The sequence below is a fragment of the Rhinatrema bivittatum genome, chromosome 11 (genome assembly GCF_901001135.1).
Source record: "Rhinatrema bivittatum chromosome 11, aRhiBiv1.1, whole genome shotgun sequence".
NCBI lineage: Eukaryota > Metazoa > Chordata > Amphibia > Gymnophiona > Rhinatrematidae > Rhinatrema > Rhinatrema bivittatum.
This window is the reverse complement of record NC_042625.1, coordinates 49,372,770-49,395,131: the sequence shown is the minus strand read 5'-3', so window position 1 is coordinate 49,395,131 and position 22,362 is coordinate 49,372,770. Positions and strand designations below refer to the sequence as shown.

The window sequence follows — 22,362 nt, the reverse complement described above, 5'->3', positions numbered from 1 at the left end:
CACTCCCTTCCACTGAGAAAATTGTCCATTTAATCCTACTCTCTGTTTCCTGTCTTTTAGCCAGTTTGTAATCCAGTTTGTTAATAAAGGAATACAAAAACCCATGCCCTTGTTTCGATAATGTATCATATACTCTATGCAAATGACCTGGTAGAAAATCTGGGTTTCCCACCAAAGGCAGGCAGTAGGATTTATGCCATGGTAAACCCATAAAAAAACAAACTTCCACCCCTTCCGAGCCATCTGATATATAATAGGTTCTAAGACATGGGCTGAAAGATGTTCATTGACAGCATGCAAAAGATACCCCAAGCTCAGCGGGGCTACAAACTGCCCTGCCAGATCTGTAAAGTAGTCTCTCCACCACCCGACTATTCATTCCCAGACATAACTCATAATACATGCTATAGTATAATATTGGAGATTAGCAAACCCCCATCCCTCCATCCAATTTAGGAATAATTAAGCGGGTAATTGGCAATCTCACCCTCTTACCCCTCCAGAAAAAAATGTTGAACACATAGCATAAATGAGTTTCACATCTTTTTTGGAAAGAAGAATTGGTATCATTTGTAGAACATACAGTAATTTTGGTATCAATACCATTTTTACTAAAGCAATTCTGCTAGATAGAGATGGGGTAATGATGCCCAACTGGTAGTTTCTTCCAAAATTCCTGTATAATGAGGCCTATATTGAGTTGGTACCAGTCTTTTACTGTGCCCAATATTTATTGGTATCATCTGCCCATTTCAAGGGAAACCCTACCCAGCTAGATTTTAATGACCCACCCACATCTAACACCTCCGATTTGGTCAAATTTAATTGTAATCCTGAGAAGCTTTCAAATTCATCAAAAATGGTCAAAACATTCAGTAATTGCTTTATACGAATTACCAAAGGTTCCAGGGTAAGAATAAAAAGTAATGGTGATAATGAACAACCCTGCCTGGTACCCCGCTGTAAACTGAATACCTCGGAGGGAGAGCCATTAACCATAATTGCCATAACAAATGCTTTTGGATCATTATAAAACACTTGTATCGCATCATATATTTGGTCGGAAAAAACAAACTTAGTCAGAGTATAGTCTAAAAAATTCCTATGACACCCTGTCAAAAGCTTTGTCTGCATTAAAGCTAACTATAATAGGATTCTGATACCCAAAACGTTTACAGGCATCTAGAGATAGTATCAGCTTTCTAATGTTATTAGATGATTTTCTACCATATACAAATCCAGTATGTTCCAGAGATATGATAGTGGGCATAACCAATTTTAACATATTAGCAAGGATTTTTGCATATATTTTAACATCCTGGGTTAGGAGGGATATTGGTCAATAGGAGGAAGCAATGAGAGAATCTTTTCCCGGCTTTGACCATTATGGCAACCATATTCGTTATCAATGGTAAAACTACATCATTCCAGAGTATCTTATAATAAAGAGCTGGTAGTCCATCAGGACCAGGAGATTTACCATTAGGCAACCCTTGAATCACCTATTCTATTTCATGCACTGTTATTTCCGAATTTAATCTCCTCAACTCCTCTGTGTAGTCACTTGCAGTAATGCTAGGTCTGAGAGAAATTTATCTCTGTTCATCTTGTTAGGTGCATCAGCCGTATATAGGTTTTGATAAAAAGTTTTGAAAATTTAAAATAAAAAAAATTGTAAAAAATGTGTTTTTAATACCTCTCCTATTGCATGAGTGGATGTAACAGTCTGCTTTTGCTGAGTTTGCCAGAATTTTCCCAGATTTGTTGCCAAACTGAAACAGCTTATGCTTAAACATAAACAATGAATGGACAGTTTTTTGGTGAAGTCATTAAGTATCTTTTGAGTAACTCTAAATTTCCCCATCCATTCTGGTAAATTTGTCTGAGCCATCTTCTTCTACTCGATGGAGCTTTTTCTTACGCATGCTGACATAGCTAATTATTTCCCCCCTAAGGACTGCCTTAGAGGTTACCCAGAAGAGGATTCGGTCCTCCTTATGGGTCTCATTATCTACTTCAAATAATTTCCATTTATCCTGAATTCAGAATCATTAGTTAGCCACATCAGCATTCGCCACTTAAACCCCGGGTTAGTATCCTGATGTTGCAAAACAAAGCATTCCACCGGGCAATGATGCAATATCACTAAACTCCCAGTTAACGTTTTGCCAATGCACTGGAAAAACTCTTCAGATACTAAGAGATAGTCAATTCTTGACAAGGAGGAATGAGCTCTCGCATAGTGCGTGTAATCTCATTCTTCTGGGAGAAGTATCCTTCAAATATCAAGCATATTAAAGCTTGGCATAGAAAAGGGATTCCTTTGTCTGGACCCATATTATGAGTTTGCATCCCGTTGCTCCTATCTAGAGTAGGGTCTGCAATACAGTTAAGATCACTGCCCAAAATAATCAATGCAGGTCCCATATCTACTATAGCTTTAACTAATCCAGTAAAATAAAAATGATGATCATATTGATTAGGGGCATATACAGACACCAACAAAATTGAACACCCATTAAGTTGACCCTTAACCAACAACAGTTAAGGGTCTAACTCAATTAGAAGCTAAGCATCTGCATGCTTAGCTTCTAATTGAAACACAACATTCTTATGGACTAAGATTACTACACCATTTTTTTGGATGCCCCAGAGGAGTTAAAAACTTGATTCCACGGAGAGGGTGGTGGACGCCTGGAATGCCCTTCCGGAGGATGTGGTGAAGACCAGAACTGTGAAGGACTTCAAAGGGGCGTGGGATAAACACTGTGGATCCATAAAGTCAAGAGGCCGCCAATGAAGAGTGGGTGACTCACCAGAATGACGGTTACTGCCTGGAGACAATACCCTTATTCAATAAACATACACATGCTTACTATGACTCCAACATCGCTCTAAGCTTCAACAGCAAGAGGAAATGTGGAAAAATGGATTTACACTCACAAAGAGGGGAGTAGCTGGCTTGTTACAGCGGTTACTACCCCAAACCAAATAAGCCTGATACTTCACCTTCAATGCATATACAGCATAGTTCTCTGCTTCAACGACAGGGGAGAAGAAAAAAGGGTTCGCACTCACAAAGCGGGGAGTAGCTGGCTTGTTACAGCGGTTACTACCCCAAACCAAATGTGTCTGATACTTCACTTTCGATGCATATCCAGCATGGCTCTCTGCTTCAATGGCATGGGAGAAGACTGATACATCACGCATTTCCAGCATAGCTCCCTGCTTCAACAGCAGGGGAGAAGAAAAACAACCAATAAGGGCTGTATAACATAGTCTGGGTAAAACAAATAAGCATGGGTGTAGCTTGCTTATTGCGGCGGTTACTACCCCTACTACCCCTAACTAATCAAGCTAGATATTTCAATGGTGGGGGAGGAAGGGAAATAGAACCAAGAGCTAAGAGAAACAGATAAGTATGAGAGAAAAAATGTGTGAAGCTTGCTGGGCAGACTGGATGGGCCGTTTGGTCTTCTTCTGCCGTCATTTCTATGTTTCTATGTTTCTATGATTCCAACAATGCTTATGCAATTTTTGGTGCTCCTGGGCTCTCATATGTGTTTCTTGCAAAAACACTCCATTGCCTTGCATTTTGTGAACATGATTCAGTACTTTTTCCCTTTTAATAGGCGAGCTAAGTCCTACTACATTCCAGGAAAAATATTTAACCTGTTTCCCCATTGCTCCAAGGAGAAAAATTCCTCATGACATGTCCCAACTCTATCCCAGGGTTACCGCACCCCAGCCTGTGCAGCAAACCCCTAAATCCATGAAATCGCCCCTGTAAGGACCCCCCAAAGCTCATATGCAAATATGCTCATCCTACTAAGCCTTGTTATGTGTGGTATCATGGGTAATTTCCCCCATCCCCCCACTCCCATCCACCCCACCTCCCTTCCCCTCTTTTCCTCCCTACAGAAATAGCACTCACTACTGAGCATGAGGTACATATTGACTTGTCCGAGTGCCATCCCCCAAATGGTTTACACAGATCACACCTCCTCTGAAATAAGATCATTTTGCAAACTGATATGTAATATAGCATCCCCTGTCCAAAATATAAGGGGTGATTTAGGAGAACAATACTAAAAAAATAAGCAAAATGAGAAATCCCAGCACACTGAAATGAGGGAAAAGATTGTCTCCAGGCTGTCGAAGCCTGCCAAGTCCGATGAACCAGTAGACCTGTAAACCGAGGTGATGTTTGCTAACGAACCGCGGTATATAAAAATCCTTAAATAAATAAATAAATAAATAAATAAATAATAAAAGTAGAGCTGTAACCTGTAAAACAAATCCATGTGGAGTATAAATTCTCAGCATCATATCCCAAGGTAACCACCTCCAGTGTGATCACCTGCCACCAATTAGGGCAAATTCATAAGCCACAGTGTCCAGAAATCAGAAACCATATCTGGACTGCAACCCCTGCTAAACAAAGGTACTGTAAAACATATTGTTCTGGTCGCACAGCCACTTATCGCCGACAGGAATCAGCTCACATCAATGAAAGTCTTTACAGCTTCCACCTGGTCAAAGACTTGCATTTTCCCTTGATGCCAAATGCGTAGTTTCACCGGAAACTGCAAGGCGAATTTGATTTGATTGTTAACCAGGAGTGCACAAAGGGGAGAAAAAGCTTTGGGGCAGATTTTCAAAGGGTTACGCACGTAAGTTACGCACGTAATCCCAAGAATCTGCTCCTGCGCGTGCTGAGCCTATTTTGCACAGGCTTAGTGACGCGCACAAGCCCCGGGACGCGCGTATGTCCCGGGGCTTGAAAAAATGGCGGGGCGGGGGCATGGCCAGAGGCCTCGTCACTGCCGCTGGGCCCAGGGATCGCGTGCCGGCACTTGGCCGGCACGTGCAACCTATGCTTCCCGGAGGAAGGCGTAAATAATAAAACAAATGTGGGGGGGGGGGATTTAGATAGGGCTGGTGGGCGGGTTAGATAGGGGAAGGGAAGGTGGGGGCCTCGGAGGGAACAGGGAAAGCCATCGGGGCTCCCCTAGGGCTCGGCGCTCGCAAGGTGCACAAATGTGCACCCCCTTGTGCGCGCCAACCCCCGATTTTATAACTTGAGCGCGCATGTTATAAAATTGGACGTAGATTTGTGCGTGCCGGGTTGCGCGCACAAATCTACTCCCGCGCCTAGGTTACAAAATCTGGCCCTTTGTGCTTAAGTGCCACAGAGGCAGAGTAATCTTGAAACAAGCGAATCTGCAAGTGCCTGAAGAACCTGCTGCTTCTGTGCCCAGTTTAAAAACTTTGCGATCGTCACCCAAGGACTGGTCTCACCCTCTCTCCTGCATCCCAGACGGTGAGCCCTTTCCACCATCAGCATGCCCTGCAATTGCAGAAGATGTAATGCACCCAGTAACCACTTTTCAAGGAAGGAAGCCAAATATTTATCATCAACCTCTTCTGGTATACCAGTTATCTGCATATTCTCCTGGCGGGACCTATTTTCCAGGTCATCTATTTTCTCAGCTCATGAAGCTGATTGTTTCTCCAGGGCGGTTACTTGCTGTTGCAAGGCTATCGTATCATCTTCTACTAAAGAGATTCTCCCCTTGGCATATTCAGTTCTCGGTCCCATCTCTGATATAGTGTGCTTGAGATCTGCAGTTTGCTCCGAGATGGATGTAAGTTTCTCTGTCAACGTGGACACCAATGCTTCCGTCAGCTTGGCAATCAAAGTCGCACTCACGGTAGGCCTGGAAGCAAGCTCAGGGATGGCCGCCATCTTGTTCTTGATCAGCTTCAGCTTTTCCTTCTCTTTTTTTGTGCCTTTAATGGGCATAATCCCTGGAGATTAATTCATATAGCTATCTATTGACAAAACTATGATTACACATCTTTCATCCATTTCAGAATCTACCTTAGGTCCTCCTTCTCATCTAAATTTTAAAGGTAGTTCAATTCCGGTTAGTACCTCATCTATTAGCTTAGGTATCACAATTAATTCCAATCTTTCTATGGTTAATCATATATCTAATATTACAAAAAAATCTTTCTATAAATTACATTTATTGAAAAGAATTCGGCCTTTTCTTTTCTTTAAAGATTATCGTACAGTATTGCAATCGTTAATCTTTTCAGGTATGGATTATTGTAACGCCTTACTTTTAGGTTTACCTGATTCAGTTCTGTATCCATTACAAATGATACAAAACTCCGCTGCTCGGGTGCTAGTAGGTATTTCACGCCGTACCCATATTACACCAGTTCTACTTTCACTTCATTGGTTACCAATTAAATACCGAATTCAATTTAAAGTTTTATCAATTATCCATTCTCTCATTTACAATACTTCTTCTACTTGGTTATGTACTAATCTTCGCATATATAAACCTGCCAGACATCTCAGATCTCTCTCAAAAAACTTATTAGATATCCCTACTGTTAAATCAGCAAAACTTGAACTTACCAGAAAAAGAGCATTCTCAGTGGCAGGTCCTGTTTTATGGAATTCACTTCCAGATCACATTCGTCTCACTTCATCAATACAACAGTTCAAAAAACTATTGAAAACATACTTATTTCAGAAAGCATACACCTTAACTATTTCATAAACTCAACACTTATTCACTTCAACTGTTCTCTCTTCTTTCAGAAACATTCACACCATATAATATTTACTTTCTGCTAATATCCTTTGAAAAAAATAGCTGGATATGAATATATGCTGCACTATGTTAGCTTTTAATTGTTTTATTTTTGTTTTTATTTTGTCAAGTTCATTTATTGTGTATGTTTGGTTGTAAACCGTTTTGATTAATTCTTTTGAATTGTAAAAGCGGTATATAAACATTTTTAAATAAATAAATAAAATAAATATAGGAGGCATGGCTGGGTGAAAAAAGTAAAGATGTTTATGGATGGCAGCAAACAGACTTGATTCTAGGGGGATGTCACTCAGACTCAGGATCAATGTCTGTCTTGAATCACTACATCATGTGACCTCCCTCCTTCCACCTTTCTTAATGCATGGAATACATCTGGACTGCACTTCTAAGATTTTATTTTTTAACAATGTCCATGCCTGTTGATCACTCTTAAACATTTTAGCTGTACCTTTCAGGTTTTTTTTTAACTATTTTTCTCATTTTATCAAAGTTTCCCTTTTGAAAGTTTTGTTTAGTGCTAGAGCCATGGATTTACTTACTGTCCCCCTGTCAGTCATTAATTCAAATTTGATCATATTATGATCACTTTGCCAAGCGATCCCACCACCATTACCTCTCTCACCAAATCCTGTGCTCCACTGAGAAGTAGATCTAAACTTGTTCCCTCTGTTGTCAGTTCCTGAACTAATTATTTCATAAAACTGTCATTTATTCCATCCAGGAATTTGATCTCTCTAGCATGTCCTGATGTTACCTTTACCCAGTCAATATTGGGGCAATTGAAATCTCCCATTATTACTGCACCAGCAATTTGATTAGCTTCCCTCTTACCATTTCACTATCCATCTCGTCATTTTGGTCAGGTGGCTGGTAGTATACACCAATTGCTATACTCTTCCCCAACATACAAGGGGTTTCTACATATAAAGATTCAATTGTACCTTTAGTCTCCTGCAGGATCTTGTATCCTGTTAGATTCTATGCCATCCTGGACATAAAGTGCCACCCCATCACCAAGTTGCTCCTCTCTATCATTGCAATATAATTTGTACCCAGGTATAGCACTGACCCATTGGTTATCCTCCTTCCACAATGTCTCTGAGATGCCAATTAAGTCTGTCATCATTCACTGTTATACACTCTAACTCTCCCATCTTACTTTTTAGACTTCTCCATTAGCATACAGACATTTCAAAGTGTGGTTTTTTTTTTTGTTTGTATTAACATTCTGCTTTGCAGTTAACAGGAATAATTTGCAATCTTTTAGCTCATGGGATTCTTTATTTATAGGTACATGTACTACATTTCTTATTTTTGAAACCTCTCTGTTAGGATGCCCTAACTCTAATGCTTCATTAGTATCTTTCGAAGATACTTCCCTCCAAACCATATGCTGCTGAGCGATTGTCGGCTTTACCCTTTGTTCTAGTTTAAAAGCTGCTCTGTCTCCTTTTTAAAGCTTAGCACCAGCAGCTTGGTTCTACCCTGGTTAAGGTGGAGCCCATCCCTTCAGAAAAGACTCCCCCTTCCCCAAAAGGATCCCCAGTTCCTTACAAAACTGAATCCCCCTTCCAATGCATCTTATCTACGCATTGAGACTCCAGAGCTCTGCCTGCCTCTAGGGACCTGCGCATGGAACAGGAAGCATTTCAGAGACTGCTAACCTGGAGGTTTCACAAAGATACCTCCTATGAGCTTATTCCCAAGAACTTCTTTAACCAAACCTGCAGTTTCTTCTAATGGCCATTTACTTAATAATTCTGTGTAAAGTGTAAACTCTCTAGCACGGGTCTCTTGAACCCAACATATAGATCCCCCGAATGTTAGTTGGAATTCCTCTTCAACAGTACTTTTAACGCATTACATAGTTGCTTCTAGCAGACAATTAAGAAAGCTCCATTAGCTGCAGGCACTCTAATTAGTACACTCAAACTCCAAACACTCTAGAGCAGTACTCTGGAACTAAGCATACAATTTCTTTTAGTAAACCACCCATCAACAAGTCCCTGTTAGTTTCAAACACTCTAGAGCAGTACTCTGGGAATAAAACCAGTTTTTCTAGCAGGAAATATATTGACAATTTCCTGATTAGCTGCAACCAGTCTGTAGCTGTGCTTGTGAACCAACCCAAGCTTCTTTTACAGATAGTTACTTAAAAAAAAAGAAAGAAAGAAAGAAAAAACACAAGAGCAACATGAGTGCTTGTTCCCACCACATATTATTATTATTTTAGGGAAATTAGTTCTACTTTTGAAAACCCTGCTGTTACACTTTCTTTCTGTTTCAAGGAGAGATTTTTACAGCCAAAACGTTTCACAATCCAGCCTCCTTATCATCACTGGGGCGGATTTTCAGAGCCCTGCTCGCGTAAATCCGCCCAAAACCGGGCGGATTTACGCGAGCAGGGCCCTGCGCGCCGGTAAGCCTATTTTACATAGGCCTACCGGCGCGCGCAGACCCCGGGACTCGCGTACGTCCCGGGGTTTTCGGAGGGGGGCGTGTCGGGGGCGTGTCGGGGGGCGGGCCCGGTCGTCGCGGCGTTTTGGGGGCGTGTCGGCAGCGTTTTGGGGGCGGGTACGGGGGCGTGGCTACGGCCCGGGGCGGTCAGGGGGCGTGGCCGCGCCCTCCGTACCCGCCCCCAGGTCGCGGCCCGGCGCGCAGCAGGCCCGCTGGCGCGCGGGGATTTACGTCTCCCTCCGGGAGGCGTAAATCCCCCGACAAAGGTAAGGGGGGGTGTAGACAGGGCTGGGTGGGTGGGTTAGGTAGGGGAAGGGAGGGTAAGGTGAGGGGAGGGCAAAGGAAAGTTCCCTCCGAGGCCGCTCCGATTTCGGAGCGGCCTTGGAGGGAACGGGGGGAGGCAGCGCGGCTCGGCGCGCGCAGGCTATACAAAATCGATAGCCTTGCGCGCGCCGATCCAGGATTTTAGTGGATACGCGCGGCTCCGCGCGTATCTACTAAAATCCAGCGTACTTTTGCTTGAGTCTGATGCGCAAGCAAAAGTAGGCTGATCGCGCTTCTTTTAAAATCTACCCCACTCTGTTCACTGAGGGGCGGATTTTCAGAGCCCTGCTCGCGTAAATCCGCCCAAAACCGGGCGGATTTACGCGAGCAGGGCCCTGCGCGCCAGGAAGCCTATTTTACATAGGCCTCCCGGCGCGCGCAGAGCCCCGGGACTCGCGTAAGTCCCGGGGTTCTCCGAGGGGGGCGTGTCGGGGGCGGGCGGTCCGGGGGCGTGGCCGCGCCCTCCGTACCCGCCCCCAGGTCGCGGCCCGGCGCGCAGGAGGCCCGCTCGCGCGCGGGGATTTACGCCTCCCAGAGGGAGGCGTAAATCCCCCGACAAAGGTAAGGGGAAGGGAAGGGAGGGGAAGGTGAGGGGAAGGGGAAGGGAGGGGAAGGGGAAGGTGAGGGGAAGGGGAAGGGAGGGGAAGGTGAGGGGAGGGCAAAGGAAAGTTCCCTCCGAGGCCGCTCCGATTTTGGAGCGGCCTTGGAGGGAACGGGGGTAGGCTGCGCGGCTCGGCGCGCGCCGGCTATACAAAATCGATAGCCTTGCGCGCGCCGATCCAGGTTTTTAGCAGACCGCGCGTATCTACTAAAATCCAGCGTACTTTTGTTTGCGCCTGGAGCGCAAACAAAAGTAGGCTATTCGCGCACCTTTTAAAATCCGCCCCTGAGAGTTTTAGATTATTACAGAGTCACAGTACAACTTGTTACTAAAGGAACCCACAACTCCTACATTCATAAGCTTCTCACTGTTGCACAGCTAAGCTTAATCTCCCGGTTTTTTCCCTTCAACAAAACTGGACAAATTTTGGCTTTTTCCTAAAGTCAGACTTCAGTAATTAAATGAAGATAATCTCTTCCTGGGTAATGATGGTGGTGGACTCTTGGACTGAGGGGGAGCTGGCGCTACCTGTGGGGATTCCCCAGCAGTGCAGAAGCCCCCACCTAAGACCAGCCGGCTCCGGCACCTGAGGTCTCAACCTCAGAGGAACATGGGCTGGAACTGGCGAAGCTCCAGCTGGGCCTCTGCTTCCTCCAGCAATGCCTGCCAATGTTGGGGAACCTGTGGGGCTCCTCCTCGCAGGTAGGGTCAACTCCCCCTCAGCCTAAGGATCCACTTCACCAACACTCATGCCTGTTCTTGGAGTTTAAGGCTCCTTTGGACCCTTCTTGTATATGATTCTCCAGTGCTTGAATCTTTCTCCTTCTCTCCTCTGGACTCCTGGATAAAAAGTACTGGATGGGTAGTTCTTCTTTCCAGACTGCTGGTTACCTCTGACGTTCACTTCTCTCTGATCCTGTGTAGATTCTTGTTCAAAAACAGATCAGTTTCCTCTTTCCCACATAGAAAAATAAATTCAGGGTGAGGATTACTCACTCAAGGCACCCCAAAGATGGAACTAACCGGAACAGTTACTTTTAGCTAAGTATCAAAAATACTAACTAATAGATCCATATCCCCTTCCCTAGCAGTCTAAACTTTCCTCCTTGGTAAATAATATATCTTGAACAAACCAGGGATCTTATTTTCATCAAATGATAATACCTCATGAAAATACTTTTTAAATAATTCCATAGGTCATAGCAATCTGGTAACAGGAAAATTAATAAGCATAGAAACATAGAAATGACGGCAGAAAAAGACCAATCGGCCTATCCAGTCTGCCCAGCAAGCTCCCACACTTGTTTTCCCATTCTTATCTGTTTCATTATTTTCCCATACTTATCTGTTTCACCAACCACCAAGTTCAGGGCCCTTGTTGGTAACTGTTTGATTCAAATTTCCTGCCACCCACTGCCATTGATGCAGAGAGTAATGTTGGAGTTGCATAAAGGTGAATCGTAAGGCTTAATTGTTAAGGATAGTAACCGCCGCATCAAGCAAGTTACCCCGATGCTTGTTTACCCCTAATCCACAGATCAATGCCTTGTTGGATGTTGTCTGAATGTAAATCCTCTTTTCCACATTTCTCCCTGCCATTGAAGCAGAGAACAACGCTGTATATGCATTCAAAGTAAAGTATCAGGCTTAATTGGTTTAGGGTAGGAACTGCCGCAATAAGCAAGCTACCCCCACGCTTATTTGTTTACCCAGACTGTGTAGTTCAGTCCTTGTTGGTTGTTGTCTGAATGCAAATCCTCTTTTCCATATTTCCCCTCAAGTTATTTTCAATCATTTCCATATATTATAAACCATTAAATTGTCCTTAATAAATGAAGAACAATGTTCTTGGAAAGAAATCATTTAAGAGTTCATCCCAGAAATCGAGGTTTGTACACCATGAAGTTTCTTCTCCTGCTCTTCCATCTTGGACCTAACCTGCAAGGAAAACTCTATTGTGAACAACTTGAATGTGAGACCTTCTTGCTGTGGTGGAATTGGCATAACCTCATGGGTGGGCCCTAGAGTTTGCTCCGACAGCAGGTGAGCGCATCTTGGCATGGGCCAGGTTATGACAGAGTCCAAGGGCTAAGACGGAGGCAAGGCTGAAGCTGAAGCGATAAACTCAGCGTCCATTTTTATTACTGGCAGATGGCCGGTTATGAAAACCGATGCCGAGTTTACCGGCGTCAGTCTTCATAACCGGCAGCCGCCGCGGGGTCACATTAGCAAGGAGGTGCTAGGGTCATGCAAGCGACCCTAGCACCTCCTTGCTAGTGCGACCCCCTAATTTGCCTATTGCATGGCATCATGCATGTGTTAAGAAAACGGGCGCTGAAAAGTCAGCACCCGTTTTCTGCAAAAAATTATTGCATCCGTCCCCTAGAGGGAAAATAGCAAATGGTTAGTCCACTCACTATACTAATCTCTGTATGTCTTCTGTATACTGGGAGAGCATAGTCCTAGTGAAGGGACCCATAGGGCCCCTTCCATATTTTTTTAAGTTTCTGGTATTTGCATACCGGTACCTAAATGTATTCTCTTTATTGCTTTTCACAACCTGTTTATTAGCAATTGATTGAGGTAATTTGGAATCATTTCTGGTTTTTTGTTTTTTATTTAAATCCACCTGAGATACTTGTTTTTTCACATCCTCACTATCATCATGATACTCTAAGTTCCCTTTTTTAAAATAGTATCCTTTGAAGACACCCTACTCCAAACAATGTGCGTTGGCTTACTGTTGGCTTTTTGCATTGTACCTCTGATGGTGGCATTGGTTACTGTGACACTAATTGTAGCAGCGACTGTGGCATTGATTAGTGTAGCAGAGATGGCAGTGGTGCTATGGCACTGGTTACTGTAGCAGAGATGGTGGCAGTGGTTGTTGCAGCAGTGATGTGAGACACTGTTCAAGTCTGTAGCAGATATGGTGTCTAGTTAATATGGCAGTGACTATAGCAGTGGTGATGTGGCAGTCACTGTAGCAGAAATTGTGGCAGTGGTTGGTGCAGTTTGATATGAGACATTGCTCACTGTAGCTATGACTGTAGCATTGTTGCTTGCAGTGATCACTGTCCGTGTCTCTAGCACTAATTGTTATTTATAAAGCAGAAATAGCCCAGGCAGCATTGCTTTCTCCTCTTCTAAACCCTCTCACTTCTGCTTCCGGTACACACCTTTAGGTAGCAAAACCCGATGAGACAGATTCTTATTGGCTGGTCAGAACTCAAAAAGCACCACCGTGGTCCAATAGGATCGCTCCTCGTGGCGCGTTCGACAGTTCAGACCGAGGCCCGCACACGGCGGTCGATTGGGTTAATAGAGCTATGGGTGTGGCCTCCCCGGTGGGTGACCAATGGCGGGGCGCAGTGTGTGGCGCTGCTTATGGCGATTGGAGGGGGGCGGAGGTCTCGCTGTCGGCTAGTGATTGGCCGGAAGTGCTCGGTGCGTGCTGCGGGCAGAAGCCGGGGAAGCAATGCGGCTGCGGGGTAGGCTCCGGCCGTTGGTGCCGCTCCTCGGCTTGCTGTGCTGCTGGTGGCGGCCTGCTGACGGCTCCGACTTGGAATACGTCACCTGCGGCTCCGTGGTGAAACTGCTGAACACGCGCCACAATGTCCGGCTCCACTCGCACGACGTCAAGTACGGATCCGGTGAGCGAGGGGGGGGCATAGTGTCGGAGGACGAACGCTGGGCCCTGCGCGCGCTCTTCCTTTTCCTGCGCGCAGCTGGCAGGGAAGGTAGAGTTGGGGCTTATTGGTAGGGGTTTAGGGGTGAAGGACCTCTCTGAGTTGCCTTGCGCTGGGTGACTTTGATTTTTATTTGCCGGACAGCGAGCCCAAAAGCTAACGGCTTCTTAGCTACAAAGATAGAGGCAATTGGGGGGGAGAGAGACTCTTGTAGGTGGCAGTCAGCTCTGGAGCACATCTTATAATGTCATGATACCCCCTGTCTTCGGTTCTCTCCCTGGGTACAGCTTGCACGTCTCACGCTACCAGCACAGGCAGTCCACGACTTGAGATGCTTCAGATACTGGGAAGGAAGGGAGGGCAGAAGAAGTCTCTAGGAAACTTGTGGGACAGGGGCCCATAGAAGAAAGGGGATCTGCAGTCCTTGGGATTTGTATGATAAAGTAAGTTTTATAATGTGTATATGATGGCCTTTGCGTTTTGGGCAGTTGGAAGTAGAAAAGAAATGTGTGTGGTCTCACAACATTTTCCTGCTTTTAATTTATAAAAGGGAGTGGGCAGCAGTCTGTGACTGGCATTGAAGCCTCAGATGATGCCAACAGCTACTGGAGGATTCGTGGAAAAACAGATGGCATTTGCATGAGAGGAACACCCATCCAGTGTGGGCAGGCTGTGCGACTCACCCATGTTAATACCGGCAAGAACTTGCACACCCACCACTTCTCATCTCCTCTCTCTAACAACCAGGTACCCCCAGCCTTCCCTGCCATTCTTACATGGTTTGTGTCAATTATACTAAATTGATTTTATAAGAAACAAAAGGGCCTACTTAACAAATTGTGCTAATGTGCATGGTTAATAGATTAATGTTCATGAGGCCTGTCTAATGTATATTAGCACAAGTGTTTTGATAAATAGGCCCCAACATTTGTAAAATACCTCACTTCTGTAACAGGAACTGATGATATAAAAAAGACCAATTGAGCTATCCATTTTGTCCAGTTATCCCTATTCAGACAGACTGCCAAGGACTTATTCCATCTGCCAACCATAAAGCATGACTGATTGTATGATTTCTTTCCTTGTCTATTTATTCCATCTTCCTTCTTAGTTAATCTCACAAGAGGGTAGAGTACAATTTCATTTACACCAAGCACCCCTCACCTCCTATGTCTAACCACAAAGATTTGTATGAACTCGAATAGCTATTAATACAAACATAGTTGTTGCCTTCTAGATTCCCATGACCTTTCAGCATAGTAGCCTTCCATCACCAGCATGCTGTACTGACCTGGTTAATACAAGGCTTGCATTATTTGCCAGAAAGATCATGCAATGTGAGCACTTGTATTTCCACTATGATTTCTAGTTATTTTACTGGATTTTCATCCTGCCAGACAGACTCAGCTGCTAGTTAGTTCTAATAGTGCAGTCTGTCACAGACCCTGCTGTATGATGTCTACATTTTCACAAAGGCTTCTGTTACCTTCTTTACAGCTCATGCTGGCAGCTCCAGTACTTGCTGAATTGTTTGAGTAGAGTTCCTTAAACATTGGCTGTCTAACTTTTTTTCCTTTTTTTCCCCAACTAATGATCCTCTGTGCTGATCCCATGCTGCCTTAAAATTTGTTTTAGGTTTTACCACCTTCTCCAGGAGGACATTTCATGCATCTGCCACCTTGCCATGAAGAAAAAATTTCTGATATTGCTCCTTAATCTATCCCCCTGGAGTTTCATTCTGTGACATGTTCTTTCCACTGAATTTTCTTACGCATTGATATTTCAGGCATTTAAATGTCTCATATCTCCTATCTCTTTTTCTTCCTAGGGTGTAGAGATTTAGATCCCCAATTCTTCAGGGCTGTATTCCTGGGACTGAAATCTAAGAAATAGATAATAAGAACATAAGTTGCCATACTGGGTCAGACCAAAGGTCCCTCAAGCCCAGTATCCTGTTTCCATCTGTAGCCAAGTCACAAGTATCTGGTAGGATCTCAAGGGGTAGATAGATTCCAAGAATAAGCAGTAGATTTCTGCAAGTTCCTTAATAATGATTAATGGTTTTTAACACCAGGAACTTATCCAAACCTCCTTTTTTAAATGCAGCTACACTAATAGCTTTCACTTCATCTTCTGGCAACAAATTCCAGAGCTTAATTATGCATTGAGTAAAAAAAAAATTCCTCTTATTAGTTTTAAATCTATTACCTAGTAACTTCATTTTGTGTCCTCTGGTCTTTGTACTCTTTGAAAGAATAAACAACTGCTTGTTTACTTGTTCCATTCCACTCATTTTATAGACTTCTATCACATCTCCCCCAGCTGCATCTTCTCTTCTCCTAACCTCTTTAGCCTTTCTTCATAGGGGAACTGGTCCATCCCTTTTATCATTTCGGTTGTCCTTATCTGAACCTTTTCTAATTTTGCTATATCTTTCCTGAGATATGGTACCAGAAATGTGCACAATACTCAATGAGGTCATACCATGGAGCAAATCAGAGCCATTATGATATTTTTATTCTCATTCCTTGCCTAATAATCCATAGCAATCTATTTGCTTTATTGGCTGCTGCTGCAGAACATTTCAACTTATTTTCAATGATGATGCCTAGATCCTTTTCCTGAGTGGTGACTCCTAATGTGGAACCTTGCATTGTGAGCTATAATTTGGGTTATTCTTCCTAAGTACATCACTTTGCACTTTTCCACATTAAACTTCATTTGCAATTTGCATGCCCAGTCTCCCAGTTTTGCAGTGTCGTCTTGCAATTTCTCACAATCCCTTTGTAATTTAACTACTATTGGGGACTTACAATCTGGACTGGCCACTGTCAGAGACAGGATGCTGGGCTTGATGGACCTTGGTCTGACCTAGTATGGCACTCATGAGTCACAAATAATAACATAGCAAAAATGCAAAGTACATGTAAGTCACAATACAAACAATCCTACAATATAAATATAACATACGGCTATAATTAGACACCACTTAATCAAATGATAAAGCCCCACACTCGCCCTTAACCCTCCCCCATTCCCAATCCAACTCTTCCCCACAGCATAAAATAAAACCCCCTAAAACCACCAAGAACTAAGATCAAGGGGCCTAAAGTTTTGGCCCAAAAGAAAATTCTCAATTTCCACTGCAGACCTTGTGCCCATTTGGTAACCCTTGTGTGTGCTGCCTCCACTCTGTATCCTTCTGGAGATATGACCTGCAAAATTGGATACACTGTAATCAGTCCGGTTACTAATCAAACTATTTCTCTTCATTTAACCCTATGAATTCAATAGAAGTTTGTTTAATTCCAATAGTTCCACCTTGAATTCATTAGCATTGCACCCTTACTAACTCTTTCAGAAGTTTAGTAGAAGTGTGACACTGGGATCAGTTTCCTGGCTGCAGTAATTCTATGGCATGCCTTTTAAGTCGCTGTGTCATATGCAATTTACCACTTTTTTTGAAGAGGGACAACATATTCTCTCCAGTACTACAGAACCACTCCCATCTCCAAATATCTATTCAACAGATCAGCAGATGGTAACTTAGTAATGGCAGAAAAAGACCAAATGGTCCATCCAGACTGCCCAGCAAGCTTCTTGTACTAACTGCCGGTCTGTGCAGATTACCCCCATGTTATTGTTTAAGGGTAGTAACTACCACTCCATGCAGGTTAACCCCAAGTTTCCATTAAGGGTAGTAACTGCTGCTCTATGCTGCTTACCCCCATGTTTCTGTTAAGAGTAGTGACTACTTCATATAGGTTACCTCCAAGCCTTATATTAAGGGTAGTAATATTAAAACATCAAAACCAAGCAACTGTCAAACCCATAACAAAATTACTGTTGGCAGCATTTTTACAGAGTGAGCAGCCTTCCTGATAATTCATCCACTGCTGCTGTATGAACATGCTTTGCTTTTAGACTTGGCCATAGAGGCAGTCCTGTGCTTTTTCCTTGTCTGCATATCAGTACCCTAGACTGTAAAAGTCAGGGCCCAGGATTGGTTGTCATCTGAATCCAATTCCCCTTTTTTCTACTCCTCCCAACCTGTTGAAGCAGAGCGATGCTGCAGTTGCGTCAAAATCATGTAAGCTAATTGGTTAATGGTAGTAATCCCCATGCCTTCTGTTAGGGGCAGCAGCTGCCACTCCATGCACCCTTTTCTTAATTTCCAACTCTAGCCTTTAGGGATCCACAGTGTTTATCCCATGCCTTTTAGAATGCATTTACTGCTTTTATCTCCACCACCTCTTCCGTGAGGGCATTTCAGGCATCCACCACCCTCTCCTGATATTGGTTCTAAGTCGTCCCCCCTGAAGTTTCATATCATGATCACTAGTTCTACTGTTTGCTTTCCTCTGGAAAAGGCTTGAAGTTTGTGCATCATTAAAACTATTCAGGTATATGAAGGTCTGTATTGTATCTCCCCTGCACCTCCTCGCTTCCAGGGTGTACATATTCAAATCCTTCAGTCTCTCCTCGTAAGTCTTCCTGTTCAGACCCCACACCATTTTGGTTGCCCTTCTCTGGACCGCCTCTGTCCTGTCTGTCCTCTTTCAAATACAGGCTCCAGTACTGAACACAGTACTCCAGAATGTCTTATGTTCCCTTTAGTATCCTAAGAAAGATAGATGTATCCCTTCCAGCCCCATGGCTTTGTCCACTTTTCAGCTTTTCTAGTTCCTCACAAACTGTTCCTTAAATGTCATGGCATCTACTCCACTACCATGTGTACTCCTGCAAACACAGGATACTGGAGGAGATTTTTCCTTTGACAGATTCATGTGGCTGATTTTGTTTATTTTTACTTAAATGCCATGATAAGAGAATCCATGAGACAAACTCCTGCTGACTGTAGGATTTGATGCACAGGGTATTCCCTGTAGTACTGAGCAATGGCTAACATGCAAGTATGTTGTTGTGCCTTGGCAGGAAGTCAGTGCCTTTGGCGATGATGGAGAAGGAGATGACCTGGATGTGTGGACTGTGCAGTGCAGTGATACACACTGGGAGCGGGAGGATGCAGTACGTTTCAAGCACGTAGGAACGGATGTATTCTTGACCATAACAGGAGAACAGTACAGTCATCCCATCAGAGGCCAGCGTGAGGTCCATGGAATGTCCGCCCCTAACCATCACAACTACTGGAAGGTGATGGAGGGTGTGTTCATCAAGCCAAGCACAGAACCAGGGGCTGGCAAGCATGATGAGCTGTGAGCCTGAGGCTGCCTCCAGAAGAGGGGTCCTTGCGAATGCTAATGAACATGCACTGTATTGCAGGAGTTCAGCCCCTTTTCATGTTAACGGTGTATATTTGTAGTGAGCTGTGGGACAGTGAGCAGCACACTTCTGTGAAAATCTTGTTTTGTAAAGATCTGGTGTGAACTTCCTCTTTTTAATCGCTAAGGGCCTGTTTAGACAATACATACTGGACTGAGCAGTGACCAGGGGCATATGTGAAGCTGTTCTGCACAGACCACTGTTTATTGCCTGATCGGGTTTAGAATATTCTCCGTATGCAGCGTGAAGGCAAAGCCTTGCTGTCCAGGCCCGCTTCCGCTCTTCTGTTCTTTATTTTTTCTCGAGTTGGATGCAATAAAACACGTGGAATTGATCTTTCCCGCTTGGTACCTTTGTGCCAAACTTTTGGTGGCTGGGGCTTTGTACAGAGGATCCTTAGCTGTCCTCTCTTAACTTTGGGGCAGTCGACAATCCGGTCCAAGACTTGCATTTTGTGTGCAAGTGTGAGGTCAAGTTTTGTTTCTAGGGGTGGCTATGAATTTTGGTAAAGTTTCACGAGGTGGATGCGCCTTGACCTTTTCTATTCTGCTGCCTCTCGCACGGTGGAGGCACATACCTGGCAGCCAGCATTTTTCCCCCATTTCATGTTACTCTTGGCATGTCCTCTGTTCATTGTTATGACTTTGTTTCAGTTATTTAGTATGTAATAGGAACATTTTTTAAAAATTCTTATTTATTGGATTGTGGTTTGAGAGCATATGCATTAAGACATGACCATTCTGCTTCAGATCCTACTGACTATTCCCCTTTTTGTTGTACTTCTGCCATTTATTTCTGATTTCTGCTTGTAATTGAGCAAAATGTTTCTTCTAAACTAACTTTGTATTGGCTGGGTTTTCAGTCTGAGACTAGGCCCTAGTTTTCCACAGCAGCCTGAGAATAGATTTTCTGTTACTTCTGTGTTTTTATCCACAAACCAAAATCAATTGTAGAGGGAAATACTACTTCTGCTGATGAGATATTAAAAACAATGCCAATGCACCTAATGAACTGCATACAAATGAATAAATCAGATGTTGTTGGAGCACCTTTTTAAATATTGTCCTCCTTATACTGTTCCTTTTTTTTCTTTAATATACTGTTTAAATGGATAACAAAGTGGAAATGAGGTTAGCATATCTCTTCAGGATGTTTGCTTTCAGATCCCCTCTGTGGATGTGCTTACTCACTGTTAAAGTTTATTGTTCTGCAAGCAGAATAAAGTGTGTTTAATTTTAAGTCTTTTTCTCACCTCATCTAGTGGGGGGGATATGATAGAGATGTTTAAAAATTATGAGAGGTCTAGAACGGGTAGATGTGAATCGGTTATTTACTCTTTCGGATAGTAGAAAGACTAGGGGGCACTCCATGAAGTTAGCATGGGGCACATTTAAAACTAATCGGAGAAAGTTCTTTTTTACTCAACTCACAATTAAACTCTGGAATTTGTTGCCAGAGGATGTGGTTAGTGCAGTTAGTATAGCTGTGTTTAAAAAAGGATTGGATAAGTTCTTGGAAGAGAAGTCAATTACCTGCTATTAAGTTCACTTAGAGAATAGCCACTGCCATTAGCAATGGTAACATGGAATAGACTTAGTTTTTGGGTACTTGCCAGGTTCTTATGACCTGGATTGGCCACTGTTGGAAACAGGATGCTGGGCTTGATGGACCCTTGGTCTGACCCAGCATGGCATTTTCTTATGTCCCTTCTGGAAGGTTAAGTTTGAAAATTTTAGGCCATTAGGACCTTCCTAGGTCACCAAACTATTTTAAGTACCTTCCTTAAGGTGATCATGGCAGGTATACCTGTTCAGAGTGGCTGTGCTATTGTGAAGTAAGTTCTTTGTCTGCTTAGTTTGTTTCTACAGAGGAAAGCATTACTTTAGTAAACCAAAAAAAAAATTAGGTCTTTAGTATAAAAGCATTAAAAGAATGATTCTTTGGCAGGAAAATTCAGCATTGTTACATAGTCTGAGTTGATTCCCGCTGTGAAAGTGTGCCATGGCCAAAGCAAAATATAAATTCAGGGTTTCTGCTTCACAGCCGCCTTCTCTATGGAGCCACCCCACTCTGGTGATGTTTTCCTCATTGCTCCATCATATAACTGTGAAATCCATAACTGCACTCAACAGTGAAAGATTATAAAGTTAAATTCTAGCTATGAAAAGTTGGGGTTTTTTTTATTTAGAACTACTGTAAATGCTATTACAACCAGGGACTCTCATGGGTGGTAAGAAACCACTTATTTGTCACAGGACTCTGGGACAGCATGCACTATACCTAGCTTCCTGGGGTGGGACTGGGACAGCATGCACTGTCTGGCTCCTTGGCACGTTTAGGTTTTGATTTTTCTTCAAATTTAAAACAAGGTAAGTTACTGTGTTTCAAATATGTTGGTGGCTGGCAGTGTATAAAAAATCACACAGAATCGGTCAATAGTGCCTGTGCCAGCAGAGCTGGTCAGGAAACCTGTCACATTTAAAACCTTGGAAAATGACAATTTGTTTTACAACACTTTGAATTCATGTGTGTTAAAATTGCTTGCTGAGGTCTCACTCTTGTTTTTATAATGGTGATGGGCTGTCCTGATACTTCCCTCCCACAGGAATCTGTTGTGCATGCCTTGATCCACCAACCTTTTGTCTCCAGTCCTGTCTAAAGAAAGGGTAGCTTGGTACTTCAGGAATGGATCTTTGGTCTGCTTCTCTGGAGTTCTGTCTTTGAGAGGCCTAGCTTAGCAGCAAGCCTGTTTACCCCTTTGTCATCACCTATAACATGCTCACTAATATTCCCTAAGACCAGGTCCTCCCTTGGGCAAAAATTGTCAAGGGTGCACTCACCCCTCTATATCTGCTCCCCCCCCCCCCCCCCCCCCAAACTCCATCCACTACCTCCTTGCTGGTACTCTTTCCTCAAGACCTTCCTCCCTACCTCCTCCAGTCATACTTATTTCTAGCCAGGTGCTTTCTCCCTGCTTTCCTCCCTCTGAGTACTTGCTCCAGGCATTCATCTCTTCCCCCCCCCCCGGCAAGGCATTCTCTAAATAAATTTGAGTTGCCTTACTAAAACCAACACAAACTCTCCACTAGCGAGAAATATTTCCTTTGGAAATAACACAATACCCTAATAAAAAAATAAAAAAATAAATAAATAAATAAATATATATATATATATATATATATATTATAGATATATATATATATATATATATATATATATAGATATATATATATATATATATATATATTCCAAATCATATACCAAATTTCTCATACCCACTCACCATTAACTCCCAGGACTCAAAACAGTAAAACTCCTGCCTATACCAGGCACTACTCCTATTATTACACTGGGCTCTAAAACATACAATAGCCTT

The 22,362-nt window shown here is 43.3% G+C and overlaps 1 protein-coding gene across 2 annotated transcripts; it reads left to right on the top strand.

Moving 5' to 3' along the window:
• Positions 1 to 13,374: 13,374 nt before the first annotated feature.
• SDF2L1 (stromal cell derived factor 2 like 1) lies at positions 13,375 to 20,225 on the top strand. Of its 2 annotated transcripts, none has more exons than XM_029571529.1 (3): positions 13,375 to 13,667; positions 14,254 to 14,450; positions 18,639 to 20,225. In XM_029571529.1, the coding sequence occupies exons 1-3, from the start codon at positions 13,493 to 13,495 to the stop codon at positions 18,921 to 18,923; spliced, it is 657 nt and encodes a 218-aa protein (XP_029427389.1). In that variant the 5' UTR covers positions 13,375 to 13,492; the 3' UTR covers positions 18,924 to 20,225. The 2 variants fall into 2 exon arrangements, with proteins under 2 accessions (XP_029427389.1, XP_029427390.1); XM_029571530.1 differs by having other exon boundaries at positions 13,519 to 13,656.
• The last annotated feature ends 2,137 nt before the right edge of the window (positions 20,226 to 22,362 follow it).